This window comes from Pelophylax lessonae (genome assembly GCF_965119305.1).
Source record: "Pelophylax lessonae genome assembly, chromosome: 2".
NCBI classification, from domain to species: Eukaryota; Metazoa; Chordata; class Amphibia; order Anura; family Ranidae; genus Pelophylax; species Pelophylax lessonae.
In genome coordinates, this window is record NC_138769.1 from 734,138,305 (window position 1) to 734,152,949 (window position 14,645).

General features: G+C 45.0%; 1 protein-coding gene across 1 annotated transcript in view; it reads left to right on the plus strand.

The window, feature by feature from the left end:
• The first annotated feature begins 546 nt into the window (after positions 1 to 546).
• LOC309546881 (ecto-ADP-ribosyltransferase 5-like) overlaps positions 547 to 14,645 on the plus strand; it is a 59,187-nt gene continuing 45,088 nt past the window's right edge. Inside the window, exon 1 of the mRNA XM_082246576.1 lies at positions 547 to 624. Within this exon, the coding sequence (XP_082102702.1) occupies positions 562 to 624 (63 nt within the window). The 5' untranslated portion in view covers positions 547 to 561. The remainder of the gene's footprint in view (positions 625 to 14,645) is intronic.

The window sequence follows — 14,645 nt, forward strand, 5'->3', positions numbered from 1 at the left end:
ATCTTCTCTGTAACTTCAAACTGGTAACCTGTAGAACTTTTTTAAAGCGTCGCTTATACAGATTTTAAAGTACCAATGTTTGTCGCCATTCCACGAGCGTGCGCAATGTTGAAGCATGATATGTTGGGTATCTATTATCTTTCACATTATAGAAAAAAATTGGGATAATTTTACAGTTTATTTTATTTTTTTTCCCCAAAAATTGCATTTTAAAGACCGCTGAGCAAATACTGCATGACAAAAAAATATTGCAACGACCACCGTTTTATTCTCCAGAGTCTTTGCTAAAAATATATATATATATATATATATATATATATATATATATATATATATATATATATATATATATATAATGTTTGGGTGGTCTGAATAATTTTCTAGCAAAAAATACTGATTTTAACTTGTAAACAACAAGTGTCAGAAATAGGAATGGTCCTTAATTAGTTAATGGTGTGATTTCTGGGTTTATAGAATAAACAGGGTGTTGTGTGCATATAAATAAATGTGTGAAATATAATAATCATATTATTTATTATTTGCAGTGTTACTTATCGCAGAATGGGATCCCTTGCGGGTATACTCTTTTCTCTGTGGCTGATATCTGGGATTCGGGCACAAGAGGTAGGTAGGCTGATGTAAATGGTAATCACATACCAGAAAAAAAAAAAGCAATAATAATAAATTTAATTAAGTAAATAATAAATAACATAAATGAATAAATAAAATGTAAATTGTCCTAATTGCTTAGTATTCAGCAATTGCCTTTCTTTTAAAATTTGATATGATACATACACTCTCCGGCCACTTTATTGGGTACAACTGTTTAATTGCTTGGTAACACAAATTGCTAATCAGCCAATCACATGGCAGCAACCTAATGCATTTAGGCACCTCGACGTGGTGAAGACAACTTCAAACCGAGAATCAGAATGTGGAGGAAAGGAGATTTAAGTGACTTTGAACATGGCATGTGTAGCACCCCCCTAGATAGGTGCTAGTGAGAGAGTATAGTTTTTGGCTCTGTCTACCTATCAGAGGAGCAGCAGGGAAATCTATTAGGGATGAGCTTCGAGTTCGAGTTCGACTCGAACATCACTCGAAATCACTCAAATGTGCTTCTTCGCGGGAAATTCGAGTTTCCCATAATGCACTGCACGCGTGCTACGCGTGCAGCGCATTATGTGATTGGACAAAGCATGCACCCTGACCTCATGCTTAGGCCAATCAAATGATCTCTGCCATGATTGGAGTAAAGGCAGGCTGCCTTTATCCAATCATGGCTTAGGGGCCAAGAGCACGTCCCAAACTACATAAAGGGCTGCTCACGCAGCCGCAGCATGTAGTGTCATTGTGAGGGCGATTCAGGCAGGGAGAGAGTAGGTTTTTTTGGAGTCAGACAGCGCAGAGAGACATTTCTAGCAGTGTAGGGAGGGCGAAGTTCCTGTGTGAGGTAGGGATAGATTGATTTCTTTACATCCTATCAGACAGTATAGCGCCAGTGAGTGAGTAGCAGTGTAGGGAGGGCCAAGGTTCCTGTGTGAGGTAGGGAGAGCTTTCTTTCTTTACATCAGATACCAGTCAGAGTATTGTTCATCGGTCAGTTTCTGCAACATTCTAAAATATTTATAGAACTGTAGGAATAGAGATCACTACAGATATCAGCCACAGTAAACTTTGCTCAGTTGTGGATTTTTCTATAGGGGTCACATACCTGTAGGAATAGAGATCACTACAGATATCAGCCACAGTAACATTTGCTCAGTTGTAGATCTTTCTATAGGGGTCACATACCTGTAGGAGTAGAGATCACTGCAGATATCAGCCACAGTAACCTTTGCTAAGTTGTAGATCTTTCTATAGGGGTCACATACCTATAGGAGTTGAGATCACTGCAGATATCAGCCACAGTAACCTTTGCTAAGTTGTAGATCTTTCTATAGGGGGTCACATACCTGTAGGAGTAGAGATCACTGCAGATATCAGCCACAGTAACCTTTGCTCAGTTGTGGATCTTTCTATAGGGGTCACATATCTGTAGGAATAGAGATCACTACAGATATCAGCCACAGTAACATTTGCTCAGTTGTAGATCATTCTATAGGGGTCACATACCTATAGGAGTTGAGATCACTACAGATATCAGCAAACTACTGGGACTATCAGCAACTATTCGATCATAGTGTCAGTGACATGCTCCTGGAGGATGCGCAGCAATTTGAAAGCTGTGATGTTGTTTCCCAGGTTGATGAAGGGAATAACATGAGTCTAGAGAGAGGTGGTGACAACGACGGACAAGAGACCAGCAGTCATGTTGCCACAGCTGAAGCATATTGCCAAGTTTGCTCCAGTAATGAGGAGGGAGGGGATGATGAGGTCACTGACCGTACTTGGGTGCCTGACAGGATAGAGGAGGAGGAGGTGGGGGAGGATATGGAGGATGAACAACTGCAACGAGGCAATATGTGCTCCATGGGCCGGCCTAGCAGTAGCCAACCTATTGCATCACAGCACAGAGCTCCACAGGTGCAGGGTGCTGCAAAATTCAAAAAAGTTCATTAGTGTGGGCTTTTTTCAGCACCTGTGCAGTAGACCGCAGCGTTGCTGTTTGCAGCATCTGTCTAAAGCGGATCAAGCGTGGTCAGAACACCAGCCGCTTGGGCACCACATGCTTGACAAGGCATATGACTACCTGGCATGCAGTCCGTTGGCAACAGCACCTGAAAGAGTCACCATATCAAAACAAGCATACATCACCTTGCTCCTCATCTGCGATCTCTAACCCTACTATACCTCATGCCTTCTCAAATACCAGCATTGAGAGGGATTATGGTATAGCAATGAGTGGCACAGAGAGTTGCACCCAATCTGCTAGCAGTACACCACCGCTTGATTTGAGCATCAGGCAAATTTCACTACCCCAGTATTTGAACCGTAGAAAGAAATACTATCCCAGCCATCCACATGCTCAGCATCTTAATGCTAGCGTGGCCAAATTGCTAGCATTACAGTTGCTGCCTTTTCAGCTGGTAGACTCGGCTCCCTTTCGCGAATTTGTGTAATGTGCTGCACCACAGTGGCAGGTCCCAAAAAGGCATTACTTTTTGCGTAAGGCCATTCCGGCTCTCTACCATCATGTAGAACGTAGTGTTTTGGCCTCGTTGGACAAAGCGGTCAGCAGGAAGGTGCACATTACTGCTGACTCTTGGTCCAGCAGGCTGTAATGTTCTGGTACCTTTGGGTACCCTAGTTACTCTTTCATAAGTGTATGCGCCCCACCATTCTCTTTTGGTAAGGTGCGCATACACCTTTAAGACTGATGCTGTCATCACTGAGCGCCGGACTGGATGGCTATTTAGATCGCCGGCTCTCACTCACATGTGTTCGTTCAAACTGCGTTGTGCCTTGATGCTAACCTGTCTTGAAGCTCTCATGCTTGCAAGCATACCTCGCTGTCGGAACCACGCTGCGCTGATCCCTGTATCCCGCTACCGGATCATCCGCTCTTGCCGAACCTCTCCTCTGCTACATTGCTATTAGTGATAAGTACCCCACAGGGGAAACCTCTATAACCTTTATACTAAAGCTTACACTATCTAGCTCTGCATACTAAGGACTATTACTACATCTGCATTATCTAAGATTGCTAGCTCTTGAGCCTACTACCACCTGTTCTTGCACTGGGTTGATCTCTCTTGTATGTCCACCTGCTACTCTGTCATCTGCTACCATACATGATTGCTAAACCTATCTGCATCCCATCTGCTACTATCTTACTTTCAAGAACATTTCCTTTCAAGTGTCTGTCATCTACCATCTCTACCCAACCTGTCTCTTCAGCCTATCATCACTGTGTTACTATATACATAAGTCACTCTAGGAAACATCTTATTGAGTGTGTGTATTTACTTGCTGAATTGAGATCATCCACACATGATGAGTCATTGAGAGTTGGGAATGGTGTCTCAGCATTTCTCTACATGACTACTGAAGTGGAATATTTCTGCAGCTGAAAATCCACATCATACGTAAAACGCAGGAGCGTTACAGATTGAACGAACCCCAAATGGATTCAGCAGAAATAACCACTCAGATGACACAATTAAAACAGCAAGTACCTGCGTTAATACACGCACTTGCTGAATTAAAAGAAGACAATCAGGCTCTGTCGCAGCAAGTAATTAGACTGACACAACTTACCGCTGCTCAGTCCCCTGAACCCAAAATAAATCCTCCTTTGGTATTTACAGGCGATCGCAAAAAATTTCGCGAATTTAAAAACGCATGTGAGTTACTTTTCTTGCTAAAACCCCGTACCTACCTTACTGATCACATTAAGGTTTGTACTATTATTTCTTACCTAACAGGCGATCCTCGGGCCTGGGCAGACTCTCTTTTTGAGAAAAGCGACCAGCTTCTCAACTCCTATGCCTTGTTCCTAGCAGAACTCACTAGCCTATACGATGATCCCAATAGGCAGAGTACTGCCGATCTTCAATTAAGATCCTTGAAACAAGGTGGGAGACCTGTAGAAGACTTTGTCGCAGAATTCAAGAGATGGACCCTTGATTCAGAATGGAATGATGCATCTCTGAAATCCCAATTTAGGCTTGGCCTATCAGAGGCCGTTAAAGACGAGCTCGCCCGAGCGGATCTGCCAAAAACCCTGGATGCATTGATACAACTCAGTATCACCATAGATAGAAGACTACGAGAAAGAAAGGCTGAGAAAATGGGAATGCCATTATCCAGTTCTTCTCGGATTTCGGCCGTTGACCCCGTTCCTATGGAGGTAGGAACCATACGCCCACCTCTATCAACTATGGAAAGAGCCAGAAGATGATCTGGTAATCTCTGCTTGTACTGTGCATCCCCGGATCACAAGATAAACGTCTGTCCCCTAGTCTACAAAAAGAAGGGTGAGTGTTCACATGTCCTCCTAGGGGGATTGACAACTTCAATCACTAACCCTTACCTTTCTGTTTGCTTAACATTACAGAGGGACCAGAACAGGATTACTACTAAGGCCATGATTGACACAGGATCTTGTGGAAATTATATTGACATACGTTTTGCTGCTTTAAATAAAGTTCCTATTATTTCTAAACTTAAACCTGTCTCAGTGAGTCTTATTAACGGTGTTCCTTTATCCTCTGGTCCGATCACTGATCAGACACAGGCACTCCTAGTCACTACTAACGGGTCTCATATGGAGACCACTACCTTCGATCTAATACCTTCACCCCACTTTCCCATTGTTTTGGGACTTCCCTGGTTGCACACACATCAACCAACCATAGATTGGAAGGAACGGACCCTGACCTTCCTCTCTTGCTATTGCGAGGGTACGTGTAACCTCCCGTCTTTCGGAAAGATCCTGTCTGTGGTGACAGATGAGATTGCACCACTATGTTATCAGGATCTCTCTGAGGTTTTTCTTGAGAAAAATGCTCAAGCACTACCTTCCCATCGAGACTATGATTGTAGCATTGATCTACTCCCAAATAGCAAATTGCCGTTCGGTCATGTTTATCCTCTTTCACAGGATGAACTTTCCCATCTCAAAGACTATTTGGATGAGAATTTGGAAAAAGGTTTTATTAGACCTTCCACTTCTTCCACAGCAGCAGGACTCTTTTTTGTCCGCAATAAGGACTCAAGTCTCAGGCCTATCATCGACTATAGGCAATTGAATGCTATTACAATAAAAGATCGCTATCCTCTACCGCTTATCCCTGAGCTCATTGAGCAGGTGCATGGAGCTACCTATTTTTCAAAATTGGACCTGAAAGGAGCATACAATCTCATTCGAATCCGTGATGGACACGAGTGGAAGACTGCATTCAGAACCAGATACGGATTGTTTAAATATCTTGTAATGCCATTCTTGCTATGCAACGCCCCTGCAGTTTTTCAACGATTTATAAACAATATTTTCAGAGACTTACTAGATGTCTGTGTTGTGGTATATCTGGACGATATACTTATATATTCACGATCCCTGTCTGAACACATAAGACATGTAAGACTAGTATTATCGAGATTGCTTGCACACAACCTTTATGTGAAACTGAAAAAATTCTTGTTTCATAAAGAAGAGGTACTGTTTCTAGGCTACATCATATCCAAAACAGGAATCGAGATGGACATGAGTAAGATATCCTGCATTCAGGATTGGCCTACACCAACCACACGCAAGGCGCTACAGCGATTCCTTGGATTTTCGTATTTCTACTGGAAGTTCATTAGAAACTTCTCTGCCATTGTGAGACCCCTCACACAGCTCACTAGCATTAAAAAACCATTCAAATGGTCAGATGAAGCAAATAAAGCTTTTCACCTGTTAAAGACAAGGTTTACTTCTGCTCCCATACTACGCCATCCAGACCCATCCCTCCAATACATTCTGGAAGTAGATGCGTCAAACATGGCAGTAGGAGCAATACTCTCCCAACGACCAACTCACACTTCACCACTTCATCCAGTCGCCTTTTTTTCGAAATCCCTAAGCAGTCCAGAGATAAATTACCCCGTGGGTGAAAAGGAACTGCTTGCTATAAAATTGGCTCTGGAGAATTGGCGACATCTACTCGAAGGCACCCAATTACCAATACTTATATACACGGACCATAAAAATCTCCAATATCTTCAGACTAAAAATCTCTCTCGCACCGACAGGTACGATGGTCACTATTCTTTCTAAGGTTTAACTTCCTAGTGACCTACACACCTGCAGATAAGAACAAAAAGGCGGATGCACTATCACGACTAACTGAAGAAAACTACTTCGAAATCCCTTCCGTTCCTATAATACCTCACAAACGCATTATTGGAGTTGTCCGTTCCTTGAAGGAAGAGGTTTTGCATGGTATAAGTTTGGATTCACCCCCACCACAACTAAATACTGATGCAGAAGGCTTCCTCTACTACAATGACAAACTTTACATACCACCTACCATACGCACCAAGATCTTGGAATTATCGCATGATGTGCCTATGGCAGGACATATGGGTATGACAAAGACTCTTAATCTGATTACCAGGCAATTCTGGTGGCCTGACATGAAAACATCTATACAAAAATTTGTCTCTTCATGCAATGTCTGTGCCAGGTCCAAAATTGACACTACGAGACCATCCGGTCTACTATGCAGTCTACCAATACCCCAAACTCCATGGGAAGTTGTGTCCTTGGACTTTATAGTGGAATTGCCTCCTTCCAAAGGATTTAATACCATCTTAGTGTCAGTGGACCATCTGACAAAAATGGCACATTTCATTGCTATTCACAGACTACCTTCGTCCAAACAAACGGCAGAACTCCTGATGAAACATGTCTTTAAGTTACATGGTATCCCAAAAACTCTTCTGTCTGACCGTGGATCACAATTTATTTCCAAGTTCTGGCAAGAACTATGTCACATACTACGGATCGAGCGGAAGCTCACTTCTCCTTACCATCCGCAGACCAACGGACAGACTGAAAGAGTCAACCAATGCATCGAGCAATATTTACGTTGTTACACTTCTTACCAACAGGATGATTGGGTGGATCTTCTCCCTCTGGCAGAATTTGCCTACAACAACGCAACCCACAGTACGACCAAGCAGAGTCCGTTCTACTTGAACTATGGGTTTCACCCCTCTATTCTTCCACCACGCATCCTTCCTTCAAATAACCCAGTAGCTTCAGACTATCTTACCCAAATAAAGGACTCTCTGGATTTGCTTACTACTACCATTGCACACGCTCACAGTCAACAAAAGAAGTACTATGATCTTCGCAGAAGACCTTCTCCTCAGTACGCTATCGGGGACCTCGTTTGGCTCTCAACAAAAAATTTAAGACTGAAAATCCCTAGCAAAAAGCTTGGACCTCTGTTCTTGGGACCTTTCCCAATCAAGAAACTTATTGGAAAAGCTGCAGTACAGCTTACATTGCCAATATACCTCAAAATACATCCCATTTTCAATGTGTCGCTACTGAAGCCCCATGTTCCTGACCAAGGAATAAGGCCTACTATCCCACCTCCTCCTCCTGTACAAGTTGAAGGTGGAGAAGAATATGAGATAAAAGAGATTTTGGATTCTCGTATCCACAGAGGAAGACTTCAGTACTTGGTTCGATGGAAGAACTATGGGCCCCAAGACGACACCTGGCTAAACACCTCTGACATACATGCCTCTAGATTAATCCGCAATTTTCATGCGAAGTACCCAGACAAACCAGCTCCAGAGGCCTTCAGGAGCCGGCCTTAAGGGGGGGGTACTGTAATGTTCTGGTACCTTTGGGTACCCTAGTTACTCTTTCATAAGTGTATGCGCCCCACCATTCTCTTTTGGTAAGGTGCGCATACACCTTTAAGACTGATGCTGTCATCACTGAGCGCCGGACTGGATGGCTATTTAGATCGCCGGCTCTCACTCACATGTGTTCGTTCAAACTGCTTTGTGCCTTGATGCTAACCTGTCTTGAAGCTCTCATGCTTGCAAGCATACCTCGTTGTCGGAACCACGCTGCGCTGATCCCTGTATCCCGCTACCGGATCATCCGCTCTTGCCGAACCTCTCCTCTGCTACATTGCTATTAGTGATAAGTACCCCACAGGGGAAACCTCTATAACCTTTATACTAAAGCTTACACTATCTAGCTCTGCATACTAAGGACTATTACTACATCTGCATTATCTAAGATTGCTAGCTCTTGAGCCTACTACCACCTGTTCTTGCACTGGGTTGATCTCTCTTGTATGTCCACCTGCTACTCTGTCATCTGCTACCATACATGATTACTAAACCTATCTGCATCCCATCTGCTACTATCTTACTTTCAAGAACATTTCCTTTCAAGTGTCTGCCATCTACCATCTCTACCCAACCTGTCTCTTCAGCCTATCATCACTGTGTTACTAAATACATAAGTCACTCTAGGAAACATCTTATTGAGTGTGTGTATTTACTTGCTGAATTGAGATCATCCACACATGATGAGTCATTGAGAGTTGGGAATGGTGTCTCAGCGTTTCTCTACATGACTACTGAAGTGGAATATTTCTGCAGCTGAAAATCCACATCATACGTAAAACGCAGGAGCGTTACACAGGCATGGACAGGGACGTTACATTTCTTTCAAGGCGCACTGGGTAACTCTGCTGGCAGCTGGGAAGGATGCAGGACAGGGATCGGTCTTTCAGTTTGTTTTGCCACCACGGCTCCAAAAAGCTGGTGTTGGTTCTGCCACATCTGGCTACTCCACCACCACCTCCTCCTCCGCTTCCTCCATGTCCTTTTATGCGCAATTCTCCTCTGCAGCAGCAGTGCTCCCTAAGCATTCAAGGGACTACGCAAGGCTAAAAGATGCCATGCTGTGCTTTAGTCTGTCTGTCTAGGCGATAGGAGTCACACTGGTGCAGAGATTATGTCAGCTCTGCAAGGGCAGGCTCAGAGATGGTTGACGCCACGAGAGCTTGAGCCAGGAATGGTTGTATGCGATAATGGCACCAACCTTCTCTCCGCCCTCCGACAGGGACACTTGACACATGTTCCATGCTTGGCACATGTTCTGAATCCGGTGGTGCAGCATTTCTGAGGCAGGCCATGAAAGGCTATTTCCACCGTCTGTTCAATGCCAGTGCTCGCTTATCTGATATTTAATGGGAATTCAACCTGCCCACCAACTGCCTCATTTGTGACATGCCCACCAGGTGGAACTCAACGTTGGCAATGCTGCAGCAGCTGCACACACAGCAGAGGGCCATCAATGAGTACCTGTGTAAGTATGGCGCAAGGACAGGGAGCTGAGTCTACCAGCTGAAAAGGCAGCAACGGGGATGCTAGCAATTTGGCCAAGCTAGCATTAAGACGCTGAGCATGTGGATGGCTGGGACAGTATTTCTTTCTACGGTTCAAATACTGGGGTAGTGAAATTTGCCTGATGCTCAAATCAAGCGGTGGTGTACTGCTAGCAGATTGGGTGCAACTCTCTTTGCCACTTATTGCTATACCATCATCCCTCTCAATGCTGGTATTTGAGAAGGCATGAGGTATAGTAGGGTTAGAGATCGCAGATGAGGAGCAAGGTGATGTATGCTTGTTTTGATATTGTGCCTCTTTCAGGTGCTGTTGCCAACGGACTGCATGGCAGGAAGTCATATGCCTTGTTAAGCTTTTTTTCGCCACGCCAGTGGCTTTTGATAAAGGATGCATGCATCGTCCTGTCACCATTTGAGGAGGCCACTCGGATGGTGAGCCGGGACGATGCATGCATCAGTGACACTTTCCCGCTAGTTTACCTGCTGGAGCACACACTGCGTGGAATCATGGACAGGGAACTTGAGGCAGAACAGCGGCAGGAAGAGGAGGACTTCCTTTCCTCACAAGGCCCCCTTTATGCAGATATCATTCCTGCAGGGCCACAAAACACACAGGAGGAAGAGGAGGAGGAAGATGAGGATTTCGGCAGCATGGATGTAGAAGAAGAGGATAGGATACAGCAGTTTTCAAGGGATGGTTTTGATTCCCCAGAAAACCCAGGACTTGTACGTAGTTGGGGAGAGGTTGCTCCTGCTGACAATGTCGTCCTTAGTGACCCAGAGGACTCAGAAGCTCATGCCTCCTCCAACTTACGTTGCATGGGCTCCCTGATTCTTCAAAGCCTGCGAAAGGACCGGAGGATTCATGCTATCAAAGAGAGGGATAATTACTGGTTGGCAACCCTTCTTGATCCACGTTACAAGGGTAAAGTTGAAGAGCTCATCCTGCCTTCGCAGAGGGAGCAGAGGATGAAACATCTTGAGGAGGCCTTGAAAAAAAATTGTGTACCGCCTTTCCAGACCCTGGGAGGTCACCATTCTCCAGACGGGTTTCTGAGGCATCGTTCAGCCAAAGGAGGAGCGGTGGAGAAGGCGGCTGGCTGACCGATGCCTTTAAACAGTTCTTTTGTCCTCAGCAGCACCCAGGGCTGTTAGGTTTAAGCAACCATCACCAGCGTCTCCATCATATGGTGCATGATTATCTAGGAGCAAGAGCAGACTTGGAGACCTTTCCAGCTGCGCATCTATTGGCTTACTGGGTCTTGAGGATGAACCGCTGGCCAGAACTTGCTCAATATGCAATGGAGCTATTGGCCTGTCCTGCTTCCAGCGTGCTTTCTGAACGGACGTTCAGTGCCGCTGGAGGTTTTGTGATGGACAAAACAGTGCGTCTGTCCACAGACTGTTGATCAGCTGACTTCCATCAAAATGAACCAGTCCTGGATCAACAAGAGCTATCAGGCCCCTGATGCTGATGTAACAGATTGAATATGCTAGGGGTCTGCCATCCCTTGAAGACTGCATATGCCACCTATCCTATTCCTCTACCTTGATTCTGCTAGCTTCCAAAAATGTTTTTGGTTTAGGTCACTACCAACCCCCAAGGCCTAATTTTTCTGCACTTGTATGACAGGTGCATACAATTTAAATGTCGTATGTCATTTTTAACAGCAGGCCCTGTCCCTGTGCCCTGCTAACTGTGAGGGTTTACGGTGTTTAGGCACCACCAACACTAAAGGCCCAATTTTTGGCACCTGTATAGCACATGCAATTTCAAATTTGTATGGAATTCTTACCAGCAGGTCCCATTCCTGCACCAAGCAAGAGTATCTACGAGGCCTTGGTTATGGTGTTCAGGCACCACATATGGCAAAGGCCCAATTTTTGGTACTTGTGTAGCACATGCGATTTCAAATCTGCATGGAATTCTTACCAGCAGGTCCCATTCCTGCACCCAGCAAGAGTAACTGCAAGGCCTTGGTTACAGTGTTTAAGCACCACCTTCCACAAAGGCTAAATTTTTGGCACTTGTATAGCACATGCGATTTCAAATTTGCATGGAATTCTTACCAGCAGGTCCCATTCCTGCACCCAGCAAGAGTAACTGTGAGGGGTTGGTTATGGTGTTCAGGCACCAGCAACACCAAAGGCCCAATATTTGGCACCTGTATGTCAAGTTCATGCAATTTCATATTTATATGGATTTTTTAGCAGCAGGGCCCGTTCCTGCACCCAGCAAGAGTAACTGCGAGGGGTTACGGTGTTTAGGCACCATCAACAAGCAAGGCCCAATTTTTCTGCACCCGTATGACAAGTACATGCAATTTGAAACTTGTATGTATATTTGTATATGACATTTTTTGCTTTAGAAATGTCAGTATAGCTGCAGCACGCTAAATACATCGTAGAGATGCACTACTTTACAGGCAAATTCAGGGGACCACCCAGGCACGGTATTTGAAGGAATTTTTCATTCTTATAGTTTCACTTTAAGCCTAATTAAAATCTGTAAATCAGTACTCCTTTAAAACGATTGTTTTTAAAAACTTTTTTTTATTGCTACATGTTCCCCAGGTCAGGACCCGGACCCCCATACACTTACTTGGGGCAATAACTTGCATTTAAGCCTTCAAAATGAGGGCGTTTGATTTTCGAGGTTCGAGTCCCATAGACTTCAATGGGGTTCGTTTGCTCGAACAAACTTTTCCTCTGTTCGCGATGTTTCGGTGCAAACCGAACCGGGGGGTGTTCGACTCATCACTAGAGCTGAGGATGGGATATGATCCGGTGTAGGCCTCCCGGAGAGACACAGAGTGATCCCAATAGGGGTGTCATCCGGGAGCTGCAAGCCCAGGGGTCATCGCCCCCTTCTGCTATAACTACCAAATTAGAGCCATTGCACCCCCTATTGCCCGCAACTTCACCTGCTCCCTCCCAGAATTACCATAAAACGACTCCAGAAGAGCTACCTTTTCTTAATTGAGATTGCATGTTCTGCTCAACTGCACTCATTTATGTTCCCTCTGAATGCTGCTAATAAAGATTTTAAGATAAGTGTACAATGTTTAACCAATTGGTGTCTTTGCAGTATAACTAATTCCTGTACCTTGCTCCCCGTACAACCCTTTCCTAAACATTTCACCATGTACAACGCATTCCTGAACCTTGCACCCCATACAACACACTCCTGAACCTTGCACCTCGTACAACGCACTCCTGAACCTTGCACCCTGTGACGGTGTTCACCGTCACTGGAATTTAAGGACAGATGGGTGATGCTTTGAATTGCTTCATATTTGTCAGCAAGGTCATTTGTTCCCATTTGCCATGAGGTCTCTGACCAGGAGGGTGGTGAACACTGAAAATATGGTTTGGACTACTACAAATGGGACAGTCATATTCAGGAATAATGTCTCCCTTGTAATATGATGATTTTATTCCCTTTACAGTATGAGGTCTCTGACCAGGAAGTCCAACTCCTAATATGGTCATTCCAGGAAGTTCAATGAGGAGACGGGCTGTCTAAACAATGTTGCTTTTTGTCTGAGGTGGCTTTCCATTCACCTATTGTCAGGTGTGCTAATGACCTCACCTGTTGTCTGCTAAGGGATGTATTGACACTCAGAGTAATGTGTATTGGCTGCTCATTATGGAACCATTGTTCTGTGTCTGGCTATTGTGTACATTGATTGCCCCCTGGGGCTTCTGTCTCCTTGCACATGGCAGTCCTTCTGGTCAAGCTATCTGACCAATCCCTGCGGACTCATTTTCAAGTCCTCATTTGCATGGCTTAAGAGGATCAGAAGGGGAACTGCAGGTACTTTACAATTGACCAATAGGAAAGCGGTTGTTGGGGGGGCAGGATGTTCCAAATTCTGTATAAAAGTGTGCTGTGTTCTTCCAATAAAATGTCTTCCTGTTTGAACTTACATACAGCCTGCCTGGTGTGTGTTCTAATGGATTCCGGACGGCACATAGCTGTAGTTCGGATCCCGGATCCTTGGTTGACCGAACCTTCAGAAGTTGCGATCTGCAAGCTGACTCACTAGAAACAGAGGAGTGTCGGGAGAGCGGACAGAGCGAGCAAGGGTCTCGTCACACACCCCTTACAACACACTCCTGAACCTTGCACCCCGTACAACGCACTCCTGAACCTTGCACCCCGTACAACCCACTCCTTAACCTTGCACCCAGTACAACACTTTCCTGAACCTTTCACCCTGTACAACGCATTCTAGAGCAGTGCACCCCATACAACACACTCCTGAACCTTGCACCCCATATAACACATTCCTAAACCTTGCACCCCGTACAACGCACTCCTGAACCTTGCACCCCGTACAACGCATTCCTGAACCTTGCACCCCGTACAACGCACTCCTGAACCTTGCACCCCGTACAACGCATTCCTGAACCTTGCACCCCATACAACACATTCCTTAACCTTGCACCCTGTACAATGCATTCCTTAACATTGCACCCCATACAATGCATTCCTGAACCTTGCACCCCATACAACACACTCCTGAACCTTGCATCCCATACAAGGCACTCCTGAACCTTGCACCCTGTACATAACACATTCCTGAACCTTGCACTCTGTACGTAACACATTCCTGAACCTTGCACGCTGTACAACTCTGGGGGGGGCTGTGTAATGCAAAAGGGATCCAGAGGTGTGGGGGGGGCGCTGTGCAATGTAAAGGGGTCCAGCAGAAGTGTTGGGGGGCTGTGTAATGTAAAGGGGTCCAGAGGTGCCGCCCTATCAAAATGCTCTAATTGGTGTTACACTCACCTTAATCCAGCGCCAGGCAAAGCTCCCTGGTGCTGATC